This window comes from Sinocyclocheilus grahami, unplaced genomic scaffold, assembly GCF_001515645.1.
Source record: "Sinocyclocheilus grahami isolate Dianchi unplaced genomic scaffold, SAMN03320097.WGS_v1.1 scaffold235.1, whole genome shotgun sequence".
NCBI lineage: Eukaryota > Metazoa > Chordata > Actinopteri > Cypriniformes > Cyprinidae > Sinocyclocheilus > Sinocyclocheilus grahami.
The window spans coordinates 787,207-810,241 of NW_015505414.1; the positions used below are offsets into that span (position 1 = coordinate 787,207).

The 23,035-nt window shown below is 38.1% G+C and overlaps 1 protein-coding gene across 1 annotated transcript in view; it reads right to left on the bottom strand.

The window, feature by feature from the left end:
• LOC107597724 (dystonin-like) overlaps positions 1 to 23,035 on the bottom strand; it is a 171,409-nt gene that overhangs the window by 89,820 nt on the left and 58,554 nt on the right. The window contains exons 8-26 of the mRNA XM_016288894.1: positions 19,082 to 19,248; positions 16,916 to 17,028; positions 13,582 to 13,688; positions 12,484 to 12,603; positions 11,771 to 11,866; positions 11,551 to 11,678; positions 8,355 to 8,448; positions 5,646 to 5,800; positions 5,055 to 5,511; positions 4,590 to 4,718; positions 4,206 to 4,283; positions 3,957 to 4,118; positions 3,024 to 3,128; positions 1,851 to 1,946; positions 1,646 to 1,771; positions 1,314 to 1,466; positions 1,076 to 1,230; positions 796 to 922; positions 520 to 703 (exon numbers count right to left, since the gene is read on the bottom strand). Of these exons, the coding sequence (XP_016144380.1) occupies positions 520 to 703; positions 796 to 922; positions 1,076 to 1,230; positions 1,314 to 1,466; positions 1,646 to 1,771; positions 1,851 to 1,946; positions 3,024 to 3,128; positions 3,957 to 4,118; positions 4,206 to 4,283; positions 4,590 to 4,718; positions 5,055 to 5,511; positions 5,646 to 5,800; positions 8,355 to 8,448; positions 11,551 to 11,678; positions 11,771 to 11,866; positions 12,484 to 12,603; positions 13,582 to 13,688; positions 16,916 to 17,028; positions 19,082 to 19,248 (2,752 nt within the window). The remainder of the gene's footprint in view (positions 1 to 519; positions 704 to 795; positions 923 to 1,075; positions 1,231 to 1,313; positions 1,467 to 1,645; positions 1,772 to 1,850; positions 1,947 to 3,023; positions 3,129 to 3,956; positions 4,119 to 4,205; positions 4,284 to 4,589; positions 4,719 to 5,054; positions 5,512 to 5,645; positions 5,801 to 8,354; positions 8,449 to 11,550; positions 11,679 to 11,770; positions 11,867 to 12,483; positions 12,604 to 13,581; positions 13,689 to 16,915; positions 17,029 to 19,081; positions 19,249 to 23,035) is intronic.

A 23,035-nucleotide genomic window follows, 5' to 3' on the forward strand; every position in this document is an offset into this window, starting at 1 on the left:
TGTTGCCTGATTTGGCCATTGTCAGTGTTGGGGAAAGTAACATTTAAAAGTAATGCATTGCTCCATAAAAAGTAACTAATTGCGTTACTGAATTACGCAACGTAATGCATTACGTTACTTTTGTGTTACATCTTGTCACCAGAGCTGGGCTTGCTTATTTGTTCTTTAATAACAAAAAAAAAATAACAAAGTTATATTTTTGGCAACTGTAAAGGCCCTTTCACACCAAACATGAAATGAATAAGCCTCAGGCTGCAGGAAGTGCCTCTGCCTCTGCACCTCACTCCTTATTTCTCTCAACAAGGGGTCAGGAGAGGTCTCAGCGAATAAATGGGAAAACAAAGTAACTTGCATTTGAAAAAGTAACTCAGATATTTTGTAGTAAATTCTAAAGTAATCCGATACGTTACTCGTCATTTGAAAAAATGTAATCTGAATGCGTTACCCCCACCACTGGCTACTGTCATAGCTGTCCGTTGTTGTATCTGGGGACGTGTGTGTGTGTGTACAGTAACTTGCCTCTCTCTGCAGATTTGAGGAGTTCCTCATAGTACTCCTTACACGCCAGAACCTCCTTTTCCAGCTGGGCACAATCAGCCACCGTGAAAACCTCCGATTCATCGCTGTCCCTCAGGAAGTCCTCAAAGTGGGACTGCAGGCTGCTCAGCACCTGCTCGTGATCACCTGGCAATAGGGTCTTGATCTAGGGAGGGAAATTAACATTATACTATCGTATAAGCTCCCAAGGTTTTAAAACATCTTTCGTCTCAGGGGCCGCAAAACGAAGATTTGTACCGAGGCAACAGTGCTTTTGCGGATGGCGTGGATGTCAGTCATCAGATAGTGCCAGGACACGACGCTCTTCATGTTAATGTGAGAGTGATGCCACAGAGCCAGAGCATTCTGATACAGCTGCTCGATCCTGGTGGAGTGAGAGAAAAAGAAATAAAGCATTGTATTATATCATTTAAACCTTTGGTCCCTGCCTTTTAATTTTTCTTTTTTAATAATCTGTTACACTCAGATGTACAGAGGGGAAAAAAAACATTCAAATGAATTCCCAGATTGTCCTCACCTGCTTGCCATTTCAGTGGCCTCCCTGTTGGGTGGTGGTACACTAAAGCAGACTGAAGGCACCATGGCCTCATTTCCAGATGGACTGATCACTTTCCACTTTGCCCTGTGAGAATTGTTCACTAGAACGCACTCATCTTCTTTGCTAATGGTGATCTGAAGAGAGAGGGGTCACAGAATTCATCATGGCAAACACTGCTGTAAATATGCAGCCCGCAGTTCCAGTATGGTGAACGTACCTCTATCTGGCGGTAGTCACAGATGGATTTGACGGGTAAGGAGGTCCTGATGGGATTCTCTGGGTTGCGGGCTTTGAGCTGAACAACGGACTTTGCCCGGCCCACTAATCCACCCACCGTGCTGCTGTATTTCAGGAGCTGTTCTTTCTCATCCTGTGAAGAAACACCAGTCCGGCCTCAGTCATGCATATACATCTACACTTCAAAAAACACTCATGGATGAGAATCTTGAGAAATATTTCTAATTACATTTTGATTACTTAATTCTTTAAGTTCCCCAATGCTCCAACCCCAAATAATTGCATGACTTGATTGTGCGGATGTGAACTAACCATGGACTCTTGAATTAGATCCTCGAGGCGATGTAAACTGCTGCTTCGGTCGCAGCTGTACTTTCTGTGGATGGCATCTTGGAGGCTCTTAAGGTAATCCAATGACTCTTTGGCATCGCTGAAAAACTGTAAGGAGAGAAACAGCATACCTGTAGGTCTGACATAAACCGTGACAAGTCATGCTGAAAACAGCTGTGTCACTCACGTCAAAGTAGACAGCGTTCTCTTTCAGATGTTGCTCCACACAGTGACAGAGCTGCAGTATCCAGCTCCACTGAGTCTGCATGGCTGCTCTGTATGCCTGCGTATCACACAAATGGAAACATGGAGTTCGAGGGAACATCTATTTTATTTTACTATTTTATTTCAATTCTTTCTTCCTTGGGACAAAAAAAAAAAAAGAAGAATTTTAACAAAATGTTCACACTGCACTTTTCCAAGCAATGACTTTCAATGAGGACGGAAATGGTCAAGCTCCAAAAAAAGCACCATGAAATCTCATAAAGTAGTCCATATGATTGATGCTCTATATTCTAATATGGCCCATGATGATAGCAAGTTTAAATGTGACCCTGGAGCACAAAAGCAGCCTTAAGTCTCTGGGGTATATTTCTAGCAATAGCCAAAAAAACATTGTGTGGGTCAAAATTATAGATTTTTGTTTAATGTCAAAAATCCTTAGGATATTAAGTAAAGATCATGTTCCATGAAGATATTTTGTAAATTTCCTACTGTAAATATATCAAAACTGATATATCATTGCTAAGAACTTCATTTGGACAACTTTAAAGGTGATTTTCTCAGTATTTAGATTTTTTTGCACCATCAGATTCCAGATTATCAAATAGTTGTATCTCAGCCAAATATTGCCCTATCCTAACAAACCATACATCAATGGAAAGCTTATTTATTCAGCTTTCAGGTGATGTATACATCTCAATTTAGAGAAATTGACCCTTATGACTGGTTTTGTGGTCCAGGGTCACAAATATGCACAGAACAGAAGGAAAGATTAGTAACAAATGACTTCAGAAGACTTAGAAAGTACTGTACAATATGTTTGCCTAACCCTAACTACTTTCCTAATACTTTTATGGCACTTTTCGGAGCTTGACAGCAACCGCCCCACTCCATTTCACTGTATGGGAAAGAACAAAGTGAATATTCTACTAAAATTTTTTTGAGAAATAAGTCAAACTGGTTTGGAGCAACATGAGTGTAAAAAAGGATGACAGAATGTTTGGCTGCGCGATTCCTTAAATCAGAGTTTCATGACCTTTCATGACATATTTTCAAGTTCATATGGAAAATGCCGAGTATATTTCTTTTAAATGGTCATTAACAGAGTCTAGTGTAGTGCTGTTATTCCAGGCTGTACCTCGATGGTCAATCTGGCAGGATGGTTCTCCAGAAGGAGGCTCTCTGCCTTCTCCTGTACTGACCTGATCACCTCCTCCTTGTCGTCCAGTTCTCTCATGAGATCCTGTGGAAAGATGTGGGCTCATGAAGACACTCCTGACACAGATAGCAAGCTTCCTTTCCAAAAACCTGCACCTTAACATGCAAAGGCAAGTGAAGGCAATGCAAAACTCTTGTGATTAACACAAAATCTTGATCATGATGGATGTTTACACTGCCGCCATATCTAAAAGTGGCCTTTACCGCTCCAGTAGAAGAGGATGTGTCAACTGCAGGTGCGGTTTAAGCTGTTTTCTATCGAGGCACTTGTGGATTCATAATAATTACAGTATGGGTGGATTTTCATATTGCTATAATAAAGCAAAACAGTATTTATCACAACTAATCCATCTAATGGCCAACTAGAGCTGAGTCAAGGCCAAAGGAGGCCATACAAAATATCAAGTTTTTTGGTTATTATGTGTGAATAAAGACTATTTAGTTGTTTCAGTTTGTTCTTTGCCTAATTAATTAATAGTTTTAAACAAGTTTTTGACAGACTCCTAAAATATTTGTTTTCTCTTTATTATGACAGGTTGTCTAATAAATGTGTTAAGCACATACAGTGCTTAACAAATTTATTAGACTATATTTATTGACTATAATTTGGCATCTGAATAAAAAAATATAATAAAGTGCTTTACTATTTTTCCTGTCTTTCTTGTAAAACAGTAAATTCAAAACAATTTTTTTTCTATCAAGTTTCGCCATATACATAACAATACCTTAAATAAATAATCGCCCCCTATTAAAATCACAAAAAAACTATCAAAATATGCTAAACATTCAATATAGCACTCAGCTCTGTTAGACTGAATACTACATGCGTTTGATGTGGGCTGAATGGACTTACTGCATGATAATCCCTCTTCCTTGAAATGTTACTGTTCCTCTCACTCCAGTCGAAAGCCACTTCCTCTTCCTCCTTCTCATTGAGCCAGATCAGCTCCTGAGTGGCGCGGGACACAAAATCATGCAGGTTGTCCAGATGTTTCTGCCTCTCACTGGAGCATTTCTGAAAACACAAAAGCAGAAGAAACTGAGACGCACAGTTCTTACAGAATGTGGGCTCTAAAAGCAGACCTTCACAAAGTTTCTTTACCAGCAGCCTCCTGTACTGGCTTTCTAACTTATTCAGCTTCTCAGAGTAACTCTGCTTCAGTGGCTGGGTCATCTGAATCTGTGGGAGTCACACGGGTAAGTCAGATGCATTTGCCTTTATATTTTTAAGACAACTATTTGTTGGAATACATATCATTTAAAGGAATAGTTCATCCAAACTCAATTTAGATTTTTCACTGATTTTCAGCAAATAAAAGCTTAAATTTAGCCTTCAGCTATTTTTATTTTTTCACAGGATTTCTAAGTTTTGTATGAATAAGACTGTATTTAGCACTATATAAACAGTCTGGGTTTAAATTGAGGAGTTTATAATGATGTTTTTTTTTTTATATAAAATATCAAAATATGTAATGATGTATATTACCTCACTCATTTTGGCTTCTTTAATGCTCAACTGGAATTCTTCGATGGCTTTGTGAAAATCTTTATGATTTCCTAAGTTTGATTCAACACTCGGTAGATCAGATCCCCATTCTGCTTGATCAAGCTGAACCTTTCAGAGACAAAAAGATCAGGACAAAAGCATCAGATAGCCTCGCTCAAAGAAAAAAAAAAACTTAGATTAAATGTTGAATTACATTTATTTCTCTTACTGTACTGGAAAATAGGTCAATATTTATTTTAAGCATAAACCTCTGAAATTTTGGTTAAAAATAACCTTAATTCTGTAAAATAGCTTTGAATCAAAGATTTGTTTGCATAATCACTCAAATCATCACGCTTTGCATTTTTAATGATTAAAACAGTGTAGAAAACAAGATCGTTTGTCCAAAATGTAAAACATAAATACAGTGTGAAGGACTAAAGGAATCTAAAGTCTTCAACATACCTGCATTTCCTCAACCCAGTTAAGCAGATCCTGCACAAACTTCATATGAACCTCATCCTCGGTCAAGTTGGGATCCAGGAATGAGGATTTGAGCATGGGCTTGCGGATCTGTATGTGTTTGAGCTGCTGAAGAACCCCGGGCTCCATGCCTCCTCCTCCTCCTCCTCCTCCTCCTCCTCCTCCTCTGCTGCTGAGGTAAGTCTGGACTGCGGCAGGCTGCATGCTGGGTGTCATAGCTGGGCTCATCGCAGGGCTGCCGCCCGATGTGACCAGGCCTCCGTGAGTGAGTGCAGGAGACAGTCCGGCACTGAAGTTTGGGGAAAAGTTTGAGTTCAAACTCTGCGTGATGCCAGAGATCATCATCTTGGTCTGTTCTGAGGTCAGTGTGCGTCCTTTGCTGTAGACGGTTGAACACTCTGTCCTCAAAGCCAACAGGTCGTCACGGAGCTTAGATACCCTGAGGACCAAAGAGATTTCAGGGTTTAAAACCAGTGAAGGTAAAGCAAGCGTCACTATTTCTATTGCTCATTTTGAGAGTGCCTCAACAATTTATTTTCTTTAATAATGAAGTTCAGCGAATGACTTTCTGACCTTTGAACGAGCTGATCAGCCAAGTAGAATTTCCCATCCAGTAAAAGCTGGATATCCACCACTTGCTGCCTCAATAAGTTCTCACACTCCAGAAGGTATCCAGCGGTCTCTGCTTCATTCTGAAACTGGATTCCCGATTCCAACCGTTTGGCATCCTACAGGATATATTTCTTTTTTATTCACATTTTCTGTGCTAGAAGAAAAATACTTTTTGCTGCTGTAAAACGTCCAATAATTATATATATATATATACTTTTTTTTTTTTTGCTTGCCTTTTGCTTTAATTTTCTGCTTAAAGGGGTCTATTCTGCTTGATGTGATTTCAATTTTTCCTTTCTCTTTGGAGTGTTACAAGCTCTTAGTGCATAAAGAAGATCTGTAAAGTTGCAAAGACTAAAGTCTCAAATCCAAAGAGATATTCGTTATAAAAGTTAAGAGTCAGCCACACCTACCTAAAACGGCTCGTTCTAACACGCCCCCACATATCTACATCACTGTGTGGGAAGATTTGCATAACGCCGCCCAAATGTTCACTCAAAGAAAGAAGGCGTAACTTTTATTCTTGCTGTTGCCGCCGCTGCCATGTCGTGAAGACGCTGTGTTTTTCGTTGTGAAAGTGAAACTACTTTGTTTGGTCTTCCAAAAGAGGACACGACTAGAAATCAGTGGTTAAGTTGTATTTACAACACTGTTCCAGAACAGTTCAACTAATGAAACAAATGAAAATGTCTGTCTCCATTAATTGAAACACTTTTTGATTAAAGCATGATCTTGGTGTGTCATACAAAACATATCTGTCACCAAATATTCAGATATGTGCTGCGCATTTTATGGAGGATGGATTAGGACTGTTTCCTGAACCAGTAGCCTAATGCCTCTGTGGCACAAAGGCTGTTTCTATAAAGTGGGGCAGTTCCAACTTTGCAAGGACAGTCTGGCGCTTCTGACTCACAGACTGTAAGTATGTTTTTTTATATTTAAATAATTTGCCACTGACGATTCAAACGCAAGTTTTGGGCAGTGTAGAGTAGCGCTTGTTGTTTGTCATTTCTCCGATCACAAATGCAGACATGGTTTTATGTTTACGCGGCACGATGCAATGCAACGCGTAAAAAGACAGTATAAGTCATTATAATCAGTAATTATGTCCCCACTGGATGCAACAAATGCCTCGTTTGTAATGGGTTTTATTGTTTTTGTCTCGTCTAGTGTTGTCCGGATCGCGAAAGAATCGTTCTATTTAACCGGATCTTCTTAGTGAACCACAAATTACTTAAGTCATTCGGTTTATACACGTGCCTGACACTCCCTCTGACGCGAAATAAACCAATATCCCGAGTTATTCAGTTACTCCTAACAGTACATTGACTGAACTACTAAAAGAGAACCGATGATGGGATGTGCAAGAGCAGAGCAGCTGGACTGAGTCTCGTCCTGCTGGGAGATGGCATGATCACAGTATGGTAGGGGCGTAACATTTCCGTCACACGCTTGAGGTATTCGGCCAATCACAACGCACTGGATAGCTGGCCAATCAGAGCACACCTCGCTTTTTTGGAACGATGAGCTTTGTAAAAATCTACATGTTTCAGAAAGGCGGGGCATAGAGGAGAGACAATAATGTACAGTATATGGAAAATAATGTGTTTTTTAACCTTAAACCGCATAAACACATTTGATTACACCAAATACACAACATAATTTTTAGCAGCATCATATGACCCCTTTAAGTATAATATCTAAACATCCTTCATCATATCTATCTATCTATCTATCTATCTATATATATATATATATGAAGAGTTAATTTGCAAAAAACGATAAACGCCACTTTAAAAAAAAATGCGCTGATTGCCATGCATTATTCTCCACATATAGCGCGATCTGAACCCTAAACACGTTTTGTCAAAAAAGCCGGTTTTGTCCACTTTCAAGGCATCGCGAGTTCACGTTTTACTGCAGAAGCCGACAAGCGCCCTTGTTGCTTTTGAACAGAAGCCGATAAGTCCATTTTAGCCAATCAGCTTTCTGTATTCAGGTCAGGTGACAAAGCTACGGTCACTCAGAAAAGACGTGCTAGCTGAAACGTTTTCACGGAAGCTTGCAAAAGCAGTTACAACGGTGCGGGAAAAGCTCCGTGTATTGCGTGTAATCTCATCCATACAGTTTATGATCACAACAACAACAACGTTTGTCAGGCGTCTACATTGTCATCTGAGGAGATTACAAAGATTAAACCAGTGTTTTTTTTTAACTCTAAAACATGAAATGTGGAGTTATCTGCTTTTGCCAAAAAAACGACTGTTGGAGTTATCTGCTTTTGCTATAAAACAAACTTTTAATATGTAAAAAAAAACATACTTTCAACTAACTTTAATTTAGTAAATTACCTGTATTTGTTTAAGTTATTATTACTTAATCAAAACAACCCAACTGCAGTCTGATTGATATTACTTGGAATGCGCAATAAAAAAAACGTGATTTCTGAAAAAAATAAAAATTAGTTATTGGTTTTTGCAAATTAACTTCTCATGTATATACTGTATATTTACTTGAGAGGTAAAAATTTAGATTTTTTTTTTTTTTATTCTGCTAAATGTAAACCTCACTCAATTTTGTTTTTAAAGCAAGAACAAAAAAGCAAGAAACAATAAAGCAAGAACAAAATTTTATTTGACAATTACTGGAAATTCCAGATTAGGAACTCACCGACTGCAGAGCCGTCCGCGCTAACGCTAATTTGTCCTCTCCAGCTACGCAGTCTCGCTGAACTCTGTTTGCAATCTGCTGTAGCATTTCAAGTCTACGAAAACAAAAGACAGGTACAATCAAACATCAGGGCACGTTTCGTACTGAATTTTGCAGAGGAAACCACAAAGCATGTCTAATGCTCTCCCTGAAGCACGTGTGGCTCCCTCACCTGGGTCCATACACAGAGCAGCTATTGAGATAAAGCGGTGTGCTGGACAGAGGCTCATGTGCTCCGTAGAGCAGGTTTTCAGCCGAGCCCAGGCTGGTCAGAGTGCTGTCACTCACTGATGAGGTGCTACTGCAGTACGCCAGGTTGCTGTGCATCATAACAGACTAACACTATCTTTGGCCGACCCAGAGAATGGCGTTTACCACCCCTCCATCAGCAGCACAGTCCCAGATCCGCACACACCACCCTTCTGACCGCACCTGCTTTCAGCCACTGCTATTTATAGGCTCATACCGATGGCAGAGAAGCCAGCCCACAACAGCATCAGCCCCAGGTAAAACACTGAGCGCTCCTTTTTATGTGAGACAGATGATCCAGCACAGGTTCAGACAGTTAAGCTGAGAGAGACGGGGGGTGTCACACCACACAACACATTCCTCTGCCTCATTAACAGTCATTTCAACCATTTTACGGCATTGATAGCAGTGCTGTTATTATTTAATCATGTGTACATAAAAGTGCTAATAAATAGTGATTTCCATTTATTTCCAGGTAATTTCCAACACCATGTTTTCACCTAAATATTATGAGTAACAACAGTGAACTGCACAGGTGTGACAGTCATTTCTGTGCAGGAAACAAAACTAATCTCTGCTGCACAACCGGAGTGCTGGGCAATATAATTAAAAAACTGATGCCTTCTGATGACACTTAACATTTTTTAAAATTATTTTTCAATTAATGCAGTATTTCAGATTAAAACAGAGACTAGGCCTTTAAAATCCAATTTTTGAAGGCAGAATAGGACCTCCTGGTGAGAGCAAAAAAACTATAAAAACCTGAAATTTCATGGAGTAACAACTAGATTCCTGTACAGTATAGGACCCTATAGAGAGGCTTGTGAATTCCCTAGTTGTTTTTATACATATTTTGTTTACTTTTATTAGGTTGTGGATTTAAATCTATATTAAGGCATTCTCAAAGACTACTTTTTGTCAAGGTTTATATTTTTTGTTATTTTAAATGTTGATTTGAAGTGTAGGTTTTTGCATTATTATCACTACATTCAAACCTGAACACAGAAAGCAGTTTGTTACACAAAACATTAAAATTCTATAAAAATGTAACAAAAATTAACAGGAATGCTTTATCAGAGCTTAATCCTTCTGGGTCTGATCTGATTTTAATCTCATTTTGGCTATATGGTTATAAATAAGTAGCGAACCCGCACACTATCAATACTTGCTAATTCTTAAACTTTATTAAACGCAACGTTTCGGTCCACTGACCTTCATCAGGCAATGGACCGAAACGTTGCATTTAATACAGTTTAAGAATTAGCAAGTATTGATATTGTGAGGGTTCGTTATTTATTTTTGATTCAACATTTTGTTTGATTTTGTTCCCTCGTTTCAGGTGTGCTGAGTTTACGTTGATTGGCTATATGGTTATAGCCATACCAATTAATTTGAGTATGTATAATTCTGTATGTGTGTGTCTGTGAGTGTGTGTGAGTGGATGTATCTGTTTTACACTCTTGATGTTTTAGAGTGTAACCCCTTCCTTGCTGTCCACTTTTTTACTGCATTGTAGTTGAATTATTGATTTTATTTTACATAGTTGCTGTGTTACAGTCACACCAGTTCATAAGTGTGTGTCCACGCGTGTGTGAGTTGGTGTGTTGATTTTGCACTCTAGATGTTTTAGAGTTTCACCCCTTCATTGCTGTGCAATTTTTTCTGCATTGTGGGGGATTTGTAGATTGTACACAAAAAAAAATTCTGTATTTTCGATTTCCCATTCATTTCCTATGGTCGGTCATTTTTGACTGAAGACCATGAGTGTGACTATTTTTTTTTAGACCACTTAGCTTTTTCGAATCATGCCCTTTTGTGTGTGTTCACATACCAAGTGCCATAAAAGTCTCCAAGTTTTGTACCATTCTGGTGAAGCTACGATTTTTAAAAATTCAAAATGTAAAATGCTCCAGTCAGAAGTGACCGAAGACCGCACAATATATCTTCGACATAAATTTGAAATGCATAGAAGGGTGATTTTATCCATAAATAATTACCTACATACATTTTTACTAAAAAAAACTGCAAACATAATGGCCCTAATTCCTGAACCATAAACAGAACAAATTTCAGTGTAAATTGCGCCTACAAAACATTCCTAATTTTTTTCTCCAACAATTAATTTCAATACATTCTTTGACAATTCACATAAGAATGGATTTATGAATGATTGACACACCAGTTGAGCCCAACACACCCTCATTTCCCAATTATCAGATATCAGATATATATTGAACAGATTGTTGCGCCCCATCTGCTGCTATATTGAATTGGTAGCGATGCTCAAACAAACAGAGCAGTGTTTTAAAAAGCAGCACAGTGTTTAGACTTTTAAGGAGAATGGCATATAACAAGCTGGTCTACAGAGAAAGCCACCATTAGCATTCACATTCATCTCAATAGCAGTTGCTTGGCTGGTGCAGGACTGATCAGATTAGAAATCTGCCATCTTTGCTTATAGCAGGTTTTTTAAGCTAATTTCACTCTTTTACGAACGCTCCATAAACAAGAACCTCTTTAAGAACCCTGCACTGATAAAACACCTAGTAAAATAAAACAAAATATTGGTACTATAAATATTGCTTGGAAAAAAAACTAAATTTTATTTCATCAGAATATACAGCTAATTTTACCAGCAGGAGCTAACTGGAACATGCCAACATGGTCAACCTTTGACATAATGTGTCACTGTACATTTGGTTGAGATTTGCAGAAGTACTTTAGTGGACATTTTTAAGTTTGTATTGCTGCCAGTTTGATATGATAATAAAAAATATTCAAAATGTAAATATCAAAAGCGTCAAGTAGATCCTAAGTGAATTCCTCAGTGGAATGCATGTCATCCACACCCATATTCTTTCATTAAGAAATAGCGATGGAGAGATAGCGTGTGTAAATCATCTCATACCTGTCCACTTCAGGCCTCAGGCTCTTCTCTCTCTCCAGCATGGCAACGATCAGCTTGCCCCATTCCTTCTCCACGTCATTAGGATGGTACCCTTGAGGGAGCTGGATGCGACCGAACTCTATCCACACCTACATCCCAACATACAGCACAGTTGAAGACATCCCCACATGTGCCACATAAAATATGAACGATCAAAAACATAAAAACGAAAGATACAAACCTCTAGCATTTTGTAGAGATGCTTGATTTTGGCCTTTTCGTTTTCTTTCGGTGGTATTTCATTCTCTTTAAACTGTAGATACTGTGTATAAAGTGCCTGTAAAGTTCAAAAGGGTTAGTTACGACAAAACAAAGCAAAGAGATGTCTATCCATCGAGTTATGAGTGCAGAACACCTGTACTCTATGCTTCTGCTCAAGGAGAAAGATGGAGCTGCTCTTCAAGTCTTCAAAGAGGCTTTAATAGTTGTCATGAGTCGGACGCTATCTATTTGCCATGGAAATCCTCTGAGCCTCAGGCTCCAATACACTATGCAATGCTTAACGTTAGCAACTACCAGAGTCTCAGCAGCTGCTGATCCCTGAAAAAGCACATCTGTAAATGTCTGCTATCTGACAAATTATTACTGAAGATATATCTGCCCTTTCATAAATTAAAATGTAAAATTGATGCAGGAATAGTTCACCTCAAAACTCCCCATTATGTCTTTCCAAAGCTGCATGTGCACTAATTGTACAAGCTACTGTCTGAGCCATATTTCTTATTTCCAAATAATAAAAAATTATGTTTTGCATAAATATAAGGTCTGGTTTATGATTTGTTTTTTTTAATGTGTAAACATTATTTACATCATTTCGTGGAAAAATCAACTAGCCAGTTTTGAAAATATGTAAATACATTCTTAAAAGTAACATGACAACGTGAGGCATCTCACCTTAAGTTCCACAGGATTGCTGGGGAAATTTCTGTCTGCCATAACAGTCGCATTGTGTTTGATCCACTGGCTGAGGTACTTCACCATGTTCTGGTATTCAACCCATTTAATGTCCACATCCTGTTTCAGGAACACCATCAGTCAACCTCTGTTTAAGATCTACATATTTAAACACAGGCATGCTTCCACCAATACGGGATACATGTATAGGATGTGTCACTTCTTGGCTTTCCAAGGTATTTCCTTCATACTGTATTCATTTGTTCATTTAGTCAAGAATTGCAAGCATGTTGGATTGAAGGTCAATGTGTCTTAAACAGGAACCAGTATGCACACTGCATACTCTTCCTCAATGTTCTGGGAAAGATTCCAAAGAATCAACAGATTCCTTAGGAGCTTCCAACTTCGTTTCATTTCCTGCATAACGCGCCTCCAACTCTTCCAAGATACACGGAATGCTTACGTAATGTGAAAATGTAGACAAAGTTTATTTGCATAGACCAAGCAAATTCACCATCCCACCCAGCTAAAACCTGACTATAGTAAGTCAGGTAGCTGATATCATCCATGAGATGTCTATGTACTATCAGCCTGAGTATCCTCAGAGAAGAGTCATACAATTTCAGAAAGTGCACACATGTAAAAACGTCAAATTGAGGTTTACTTTAAAGTACATTTTAAAGCATTATGTACTATTAAACTGTTGTTGTGTTTTAAAGTACGCTTATCTTGATGTGTTGACTAACATACTAAAGCACATGTGTACTACATTTATTAACTATATAACTGTGTGTTATTCAATATTACTGAACATTTAAAGTTAATATATTTTAAATGACAAATGTTTGCTTACAAATATATTTAAATACATGACATGCTTGTCAGTACATTTGGCAGTAATTATGAAATGACAAAGTTATAAAAAATAAATATATAAAGTTATAAAAAAAACTCTATGATAAACTCAGTTCACACTTAAGTATATTCTTTTAAAGTATGTTTTTACTGTAATAATACTGTAATAATAAAACTATGTTAAAGTACTTATTTTTCACAGGGGTAGTGACATTATAACTACGTATATGTGATTGTACTTACATTTGCACTGATGCCCTCCATACCCTCCGGTACTTTGGGGAAGACGTCGTATAACGTTGATACATAAGTAATGACAGACTTCTCATCCGGAGATGACAAATCCACATCTGCTCGAATGGACAAACATTTGATTAGTTCAAATGCTAACTTATAAAACACTGAACAGTTTTGCAACAAAGAAAAATTCGTTTACGGTTTTATTAAGTGTTGAATTCACTGTTCAGTCTGCTGAGGAGAGTGTTAGCCATTGGGCGCTAAATACTATTCTTAGATCCCAGTGTTGTTTTACAAATGACCATGAAATACTGTGAAACTGCAGGGTGAAATATCTGACATTCAGACTGCAGCTCAGAACCAGTTGTGCTGCACCAGAAAAGCTGAATCCCTTCAGAGATGTGGTAGAGTTGTGTTAACTAGCAGCTCATTCTCAGTCTGAGACACAATCGCATCTCAAGAGTCTCGCACATCACTGAAAGAAACAAAGATACTCTTCGGCGTCATTGTTTGGAAGCGGTTGGCAACCTCATTGATTTCCATGAGAAAACGGTGGCATAATAATGATGAAGTTGTTTTCGGTGTGTGCTTTGCAAATATGATTTATTCTGAAGCAATATTCTCATTTTATTCAATATTTATATATTCAATATTTTACCCAATTACATTTTTTTGTACCTTTATAGAGGGCATTTTCCCACTAATCTCATTAATACTTTCATTTCAAATTCTTACATTTGATCTTTAAATTCAATTATAATAATGTGATTATCTATATGTTATCAAATTAAATAATTTCCACTGAAAAATACAACTACATTAACCCCTTAACTGTCACCTGGACGCTTGGCACTCTTTTTTTGTTGTCCTTTTTCTCATTTTCTTCTTTAAAAAGTGACCAACCTTATGTCTGTATTCCAAAGTGTTCATAAATTACAACAATTTAAGTTTGGATAGTGCACCTGCATGCCTATTTAAAAAACTGGGGGGTGACAGTTAATTAAATACTATTATGAGATTTGTCCTATTGTGATATTTTTGAATATACAAACAAGAAATTATGGTGGAAATGATACTTTTCAACGAAATTAAAACACCAGTGCCAGTAGTGAGCGTTTAATGAGTAAGTCATTGAGTCGTTCATTCAAACGATTCATTCAAACGGCAGATTCATCAAATGTTTATGCGTGGGCTAATAAAACTTTGATTCAACCGATTCGTTCAAAACACGGAATCAATCAGTAATGAATCGTCTGGTTGCTGTGAGATGCGCTGTTTCTGCCTAAAATGTAAGTGACCTAATATTATTGTATTTGTTATTGAACTGTTTATAGAACTATTAAACAGTCGTAATGGTGAAAACGTTGTGTGATGTTGCCTAACTAACTGCATTTTAAATATAAAAACTTTCCATTTTGAATCTTTACCTCAGGATGCTGAGTTTCTTAGTGTTGCACGTTTTGATTTCTCCTGGAGAGGCTGCGTGAGCCTCGCCTCAGCAATAGGTGCATAATATACAGTAGCTATATCCACTATTCTCCACTTACTTTAAATGTAATAAAATCTGAATAATACTTGCGTTTTGGTGTTTACATAGTTATTTTTGGTTACTGATGTTTTAAATGAAGCGTTAATGTCGAGGCCTGGAGTCTATGTGCTGGGGCTCAGCCCCGGACGGCCCCGGCCCAATTTAAACCCTGCCTATAAAACCACAGCAGAACTGTTGTACATATTCAAGCACCACACAGCAATGATTCATTACTGAATGAATCCATGTTTTGAACGAATCGGGTGAGCCAATGATTCAATGTCTCATTCATAAAGAGAGCCATTTACTTCATTCAGCAGTTTGAAGGAATTCAATGAATGAATGACTTACCGTATTGGCCCGAATATAAGACGACCCCCCCTTTTTCAGATGTACCTTTTGGAAAAAGGCTTTTTAAAAAACAAATCTTGTTTTTTCTCAGTAAAACACATTTTGTCTTCAATTATTTTCTTATTGCATATTTTTCCTATTTTAATTTTTGTTTTGAAAGTATGGTAAAAACTGGTAAAATGTACCAACCAGCATCTACTCGTATATTTACAAAATATACACTTTTTGATATACCATAAAAAAAACCCACAAAAAATAAACAGGTAGCCCATCTGAATTAGGACATTTAGGCTATCCATCTAATAGTAGCCTACCAAAATCTTATTAACAGTAGAAGTTCAATCTTACTGTAGTCTTCAAATCTTACGTTTTAAAATCACAAAGGGAGCTTGGTGCCATCAGGCTAACGTGACAGTCACGACTCATGCAGCTGTAAGGTTTTCTTTTTCTTTTGTTTTTACTCACGATCTTTACAACACGCATTACATTACGTATTTGATGGCACACTGGTTTTATGCGTATTTGGCGCCACCTATTGTTGTGGGTGTATTATTGACATGTCAAAGTCTAGACCCTGAATATAAGACGACCACGTTTTTTCAGATGTATTTTCAAGAAAAAAACATTGTCTTATATTCGTGACAATACGGTACTCATAAAGACATTTACTGCCACCTACTGGCAGTATTAGTTTTTCATTTAGAGTATAATTTCATTAAAAAATAAATAAAATAAAATAAAGTGATAGTTCACCCAAAAAGAAAAATTCTGTCATCATTTACTCTCATGTCGTTTCAAACCTGTATCATTTACTTTCTTTTATGGAAAATAATCAAGAATGTTGGTAACCAGAAGTAACAAACCGGTTTGGTAACCAATCTGATTTGGTTACCGATGACCTTCACTGTAGGAACAAAAATACTGAATTTTTTCCCAAATTCTCTTCTTTTATGTTCCACAGTTTATGCTAGGCCGTTGTAGCTTAAAGGTGTATATGTAATACAAATACATGTTATGTTGAATCAAATAAAATATTTCTTTCTAAAGCTACGTTTTATAATATCTATACTTGATATTTTCTCTTATAACACAAGAATGACTTTAAATTATCTTTTGGGGGTATTTTTGCAGCCAAATTTAATTAGCAATTAATTCTATTAATTAATCACCACATTATGTAATTAATTACATTAAACATTGTAAACACCAAATTGTAAAGAAGTGTATAGACGACGGAGGTAGTATCAATGAATGAAAGGTTAATGGTGGATGAATGTCACCACTTAAAAAATTTAATTTAATCCATGCTTAAAAAAGTAGTTAAATGTTAACAATAACTAACTGATACATAGTTATTAAACACAGTTTACACATAAGTGCAATCAAAAAACTTTGACAATATAATCATAATACTAAATGATGTAACGTGCATGAGGACATTAGTTTGGCATTGAAACTCACCCTCTGGGTCCAGCAGTCGGGCCACACCAAGCTGCTCGGCCACACCAAACGCTTGTTCTAAGTTGGATCTGCTACTTTGTGTCGATACTTTGCTCATATCAACCAGGTCGGGCCTGAATTAAGACAGAACCGTGACAATATGATCTCACTCCACAATCTCTGCGTGTCTGATATCTTTCAGTGACAGATATGTTTTGTATGACACACCAAGATCATGCTTTAATCAAAAAGTGTTTCAATTAATGGAGACAGACATTTTCATTTATGTAAACTGACTCAATGTTCAGACAGTGTCAAAGAGAAAGTACACACTAAATCAAGGGACATCATTTAAATAAAAAGCATTTAAGGAACAATTACACTTTGCCTAGAGAAAATGAAGCCTATTTTAGGACCGTTAAGCATCTTAACTGTTGCGTTTTTCATTCTTTTGATATTGAGGTGAAATATGACCCAGGCATTTTCTTGACAGGGTTCGTGAGATTCACTCATGAGGATCATCATTAACCCATTACTAAACCCCTGACTGACAGGAATAGTCACGGCAAAAACTCTATTTGTCTGTGCGTGTGCGTGTGTTAGGTAAAATGACATTTCCTCAAACTATAAAGCGCAGGTTATGACTATGAGGCACAACAGATCATTCTAAGAACAGAGATGAGAAGTAAAGATATAGGTGTATATACATTAAAGCTCTGTCCATCTGTAACCCACGTCACTTCCATAATGTAACATTTTATTTCAGAGTGAAACAGGATATTCAGTAAGAAATTAGAGAATGACTTAGTTTTCTCCATCTGTAAGGGCCTGTTTACACCTGGTCACTTAATGTGTTTTTAGTGATCTGATTTGTTCAAATGGTTCCATTTACATTTGGCCACATTAATGTGTCTCTGCAAAACGGATACAAATCCGATCTTCAATTCTCGCGCTATATGCAAATTTAACGGAATACACATCAACGAAAGCAACAGATATGCGCTGCATTTTATTCATTATCGGCCAATTTCAAAACCAAAGACCACAATAGGAGAGAGCGTGGCATCAGCACTCGTAAAATAATTCAGTCTCACTACTTTTAATGAAGATGGCTGTGTGTTGAGCGTCTGCGACTCACTTTCATTTTCATTTGCGGAGTTTGCGTGTTGGCTTGCTGAAGAGATACTAAGCTTCTCATCTGTGGCAATGCGTGTTGCATTAGCGCTGTCATATCTGACTGTAAGATGTCATATAGCCTATTACACGCTCTCACATGTTTATTTTTTTATTTATTTTAACACTTATGTGGTTTCAACAACCAGATGCATTTACACTTGTCCAGTTTTGTCGTTTGAGTGATCGGTTCTAAATGCATCTCGAAAGCACTTCGGAGGACATTTACACAAGGTCTTTTCACGATCAGATACCTATTAAATGCATTAAGTGACCAGGTGTAAACAGGCCCTAATCGACTGGTTTGTGAAAAGTGCCTATTTACACTTGTCACTTCATGTGTTTTCTCAAATCAGATATACAGTTATAGCAATAACACTCACTCACACCTTATTTCTTTAACATTTTGTAAACAGTAAAACCACATGCATTTACACTTGTCTAGTTCTGTCTGGAATCTCCTGAAGTGGTTTGAGACGCACCAGATTGCAATCTGTCTCGAATGCATTGCAGAGGGCATTTATACCTGTCTTTTTGTGATCTGATAGTTATCTGATTAGAGAAAATGCATGAAGTGGCCCTATATGACAGGTGATTAGAGGGGAGGGCTAGGTGACAACACCTAAAATAAAGTTTTCAAAGGCACAGCAAATTATTACATTTTCTATGAAAGATTTGTATTTCTTTGGAATGATGTGAACTGATGAACATAAACATTAAGACAAGGAATGTGGTCAATTTTGATATAATGTTGTCTTTACTGCCAGTGAAGACAGCAGGCAGCAAGACAACTCACTAAGTTTTAAAACAGAGCCTCAGTGTTTAGACACACAGTAATCCAAATGAGAGGGCTTTACATAATTTACCCTTCTACCCCCCCCCAAAAAAAAAAAAACCCTGAAAATTCAGTCATTATTTACATGCCCTTTAACACATGAAACCAGAAACAAACAGTCATGTATATTTGGACATGGATGGATATTTTTTTGGAAATGGACATTGCTGTGCTGTTACCTGTACTTATGAATAATAGCATTGAACAGTCGTCCATCCCTCCACGAGGTAGTGAAGTTGTCACAGCGGACGCCTACATAGCCTTCGGTCATCTGCTTGGACCACAGCAGAAGTCTCTCCTTGGCTGTCATGTCCTCGGACTCTCCTGTCACGTGGATGTCCGAGATCTGCAGACAGGAAAGATTACATGTTTTTGTTAAGAACCTCTGTTATGACATAGATACGGATCTGGGCCTAGTCATACTCAGCAAATATGTAAAGAAATGGTCATTTCGTAACACAATTTTTAAATTGATATAAAAAGAATTGTTATGTAGCACAGTTGCATCTTTTCTTGAAATTAATGTACAGTTCAGATGACGTCATCTAATTGTTTTTGCCATAATGTAAATTCAAATCGGTTCTGTAAATATTGTAGCAAAAGCTTCAAGAGTTTAGAATTAAAAATGAATAAAATACATTTCCGTCATGACAACTCTCGGAGGGATTAGCATGGTAATGTACATGACAATGTTAATGTATTTGGACTTGGTGGAATAGATCTGCTACGCTGCTGCTACGGCAGAGCAAGTACAGAGACTTACTACTGTCAATACATTCACAACATGCTGCTGTGAGCATGTAAGAAATATTGCGGCTGCAGATATAACATACATGAAATAACCCCATATAGCATACATGAATCACCCCGTAGCAGATCTATACAGGTGGAGCTGGGGAAGGTGGAGGGTTTCTGAAGCAAGCTGCAACTGCTACAGCAAGCACTAATCATATATTTGAATGTTGAGCAGCGAGCTCATTGGCTACCGATACAGGAGAGAACCAATCAGCTGTGCCATGTGATAATGATGTCATTAGGTCAGATTGAGTTAGACCTATCGGACTGCGCCATCTAGAGTTTCATGCTAGAACTCTGTATATATCATGTGCACACAGAAAACGCATTAACTGTTTATGTTAATCATCTCACCTCTATGAAAATACATCATTTTAAAAAGAGATCGGCACAGCAGTAATATAAAGACTGTCTTCACCCCAGTGTAGGTAGCAGAAATATACTATTTGCATCCTGTGTAGAAACAAATGCTGTCTATATTATGATAGCATTGTATATAAATACTATTGTATTTATTATACTGCACATTTTGGATGTGTCACTCCGACTGCAGGTCAAACAGACAATTTAGGTGCATGTACACCTGGGTGCAAATAGCCACTCCATAATAAAAATGGGATGACTTGTGAGCAAGCAGAAAAGTGCGCAAAAGTGCACTACATTATGCAACGCATTTCCCCACACACAGATACTGTTAAATTACAGCCAAAGGAATCAGTGTCTGACTTATTAATCTAATATTAGCAAATATCTGTAATTTGGCCTTTTTCGAATATCTGTTTTCTGCTGTTTCAGCAATGAAGCTCAGCTGGTACACGTAGAAAGGCTGATTCATGTTAACATTTGATCAGTGATTTACCAGCACAGGTTGGTTACTCTGTTTCTTCCTTTAGAGTTATTTATAGTAGCCTCCACATAAGCAATAAATCATATTAAATGTATTTTTATTATAGCAGTGAACATAATAAACAGTGACCACTAGCACAGATGTGTCTACTGACCACTAGAGATCTCACATGACTTATCACTCCTAAGAAGGATGTGCAGCTCTAAAATCAAATGCCTGGAGCAAAGCTAAGCCAACACCTACTGATTTAATAGCTCAGTCTTTCCACACCCACAGTCTATGTGCTCTGCTGCCTTCTGACAAGCTATAATTACACTGGCCGGCAGATTCTTTTGAGTTGACTTGAATGTCAGCACATTCATGTACTGTACACTTAGCAAGCTGCGAATGATTATTAAGCTGTTGGTTTTAATATGTTGTGGTATAATGTGTTTTCTTAATCCAAGAACCGAAGACACCAAAACATGTCAGCTCTGACTAACCACTGCCATGACTCTCAAGATGAACAACAACATTACAGAAACTCTGAATCATTCATTATAAAATGCCTAGTTTCTAGAATCTAGATGCTGATGGGTCAATATAGCTAAAATAAAGAATATAGTCACTGCTATGAGACAAAGTATCTGTTTCTGGTTATATCACAAGGCAAAATAGAGGTCAAATATTACCCTTAGTATCTTCTAGTGAAAGGACCCACTAAATTAATTTGCTTGTGTCTCAAACAGTAGAGAGCATGACACTAATAGTGTCACGGTCCCTGATTCCCAACTGATCAAATGAATGCAGTCGCTTAAGATAAAAGAGTTTGTAGTTGTCCTAAATATTTCTGCTATGTAGTACCTATTTCAGGCAATCAAGGCTGTTGTATACGTGTATTCATGTCAAGCCGGAATGACCGTAAATATGAGATTCCTTGAAAAAGCATTCACGTCCTTGTAGAACTTAAAATAACAACTTGTAAACTCTGACTTTTCTGAGAGCCCTGACTTGCACAGCCTGACCACTAGAAAGTCTCGGGTTGTCATCTAGTAATTATGGCAATTACAACATGGAGTAAACACAGCATGTCTCATGAGTAAAGGGTGTATGATGTGTAATAGGGCTGGGACAATAAATCGATGCATCGTGATTCGTGGATCGATTCTGATATTTTTGGGAATGCATCGTGATTCTCTCTCGCATCGATTCTGAGCTTAGTTTTTAACAGCAGATGGCGCTCTAGGCTAGTTTTTAACCACACACTCGGTCACCCGCACAAATGCTCACGAAGAAGAGCGCTTGCGCGTTCGGCTGAGTAATGTAAGTGGTTAAATGTACTTGCACATTGGCTTTTATGCTTTTATGATGCAAGATTAATGTAAACACAGCCCACTGTGAACATCCTTGTAATTCGCTTCAACCTTTTCGAACTTTATGAATGATTATTTTAGGTTCAAATGGTGTGTGTGTAAGGAACTGGAAGCAAGCAGAATACAGCTATTTCTAAAGGACGCAGTGCCATCTGCTGTTAAAAACTAAGCTCAGAATCGATTCAAGAGAGAATCGCGATGACTTCGGAAAAATCTTAGAATTGATGCAGAATAATTTCTCGATTCACGATGCATCGATTTATTGTCCCAGCCCTATTAAGTAATGATACACAAATTGTATTGTTGCACCATAAATGGCATCTCATATGCCGACAGATGCTAATATTACCTCCTGCTGTTCAGTAGAAGCATGTTTAAGATCTTGTTGGACAGTATCCAACGTAGCCTGGGAAACTAAACCTCCCGAGCAAGTGTGGGCCCTCCTCCGCTTCCTGTGCACTTGAGTGTCCCATATAATTTTGGAGAACTCCTCCACGTTTTCCAACTGATGATCCACACTGCTCCTTGGAAAGCCTTTTCCTCTCAGTGTCTGGAGCATATGTTCCACCGCTCCAAAACTCGCCGCCCTCCTCAACTGCCTCCGCAAGAGTTTCTTTTCCAAAAGGCCATCCTTTGAGGCGATGCTTCTGGAGCTCTTGGTGACCCCACGTAGATTATGCTCTGAAGTGGGCCTGCTTTTGTCCTTATCCATCTGATGAACATCTGGTCTTCTACCGCTTTTACCTCGGGGAACTGGGACTTCTCCAACATAGACCCCATGGCTGATACTGGGCTCCCTGGGCCTTGGAACCTCGTCTTGCTTCGAGTTCAATGCATCAACCCGATTGAGGGAATTCCTACCGGATGTGATATCCTCCAGGTCATCATTCCTACAGCTCTCAGCCCCATGGCTTCTCAATGAGTCAGTAGCACTGAACTCTGCGGATTTCCTCTTCTTCCTCCTTTGAAAGTATCGGCGTCCACTGAGCTCCTTTTGTGCAGGGCTGATTGGGGCTTTCGTGGGATCAACATAACACTCCTCCTTAGAGCCCCTCACACCTCCACACATATTACCCATGGCGCTTGGTCATACTAACAAGGCTGCCCATCAAAAAAGTTTCACTTTTTCCTGCCAGCTG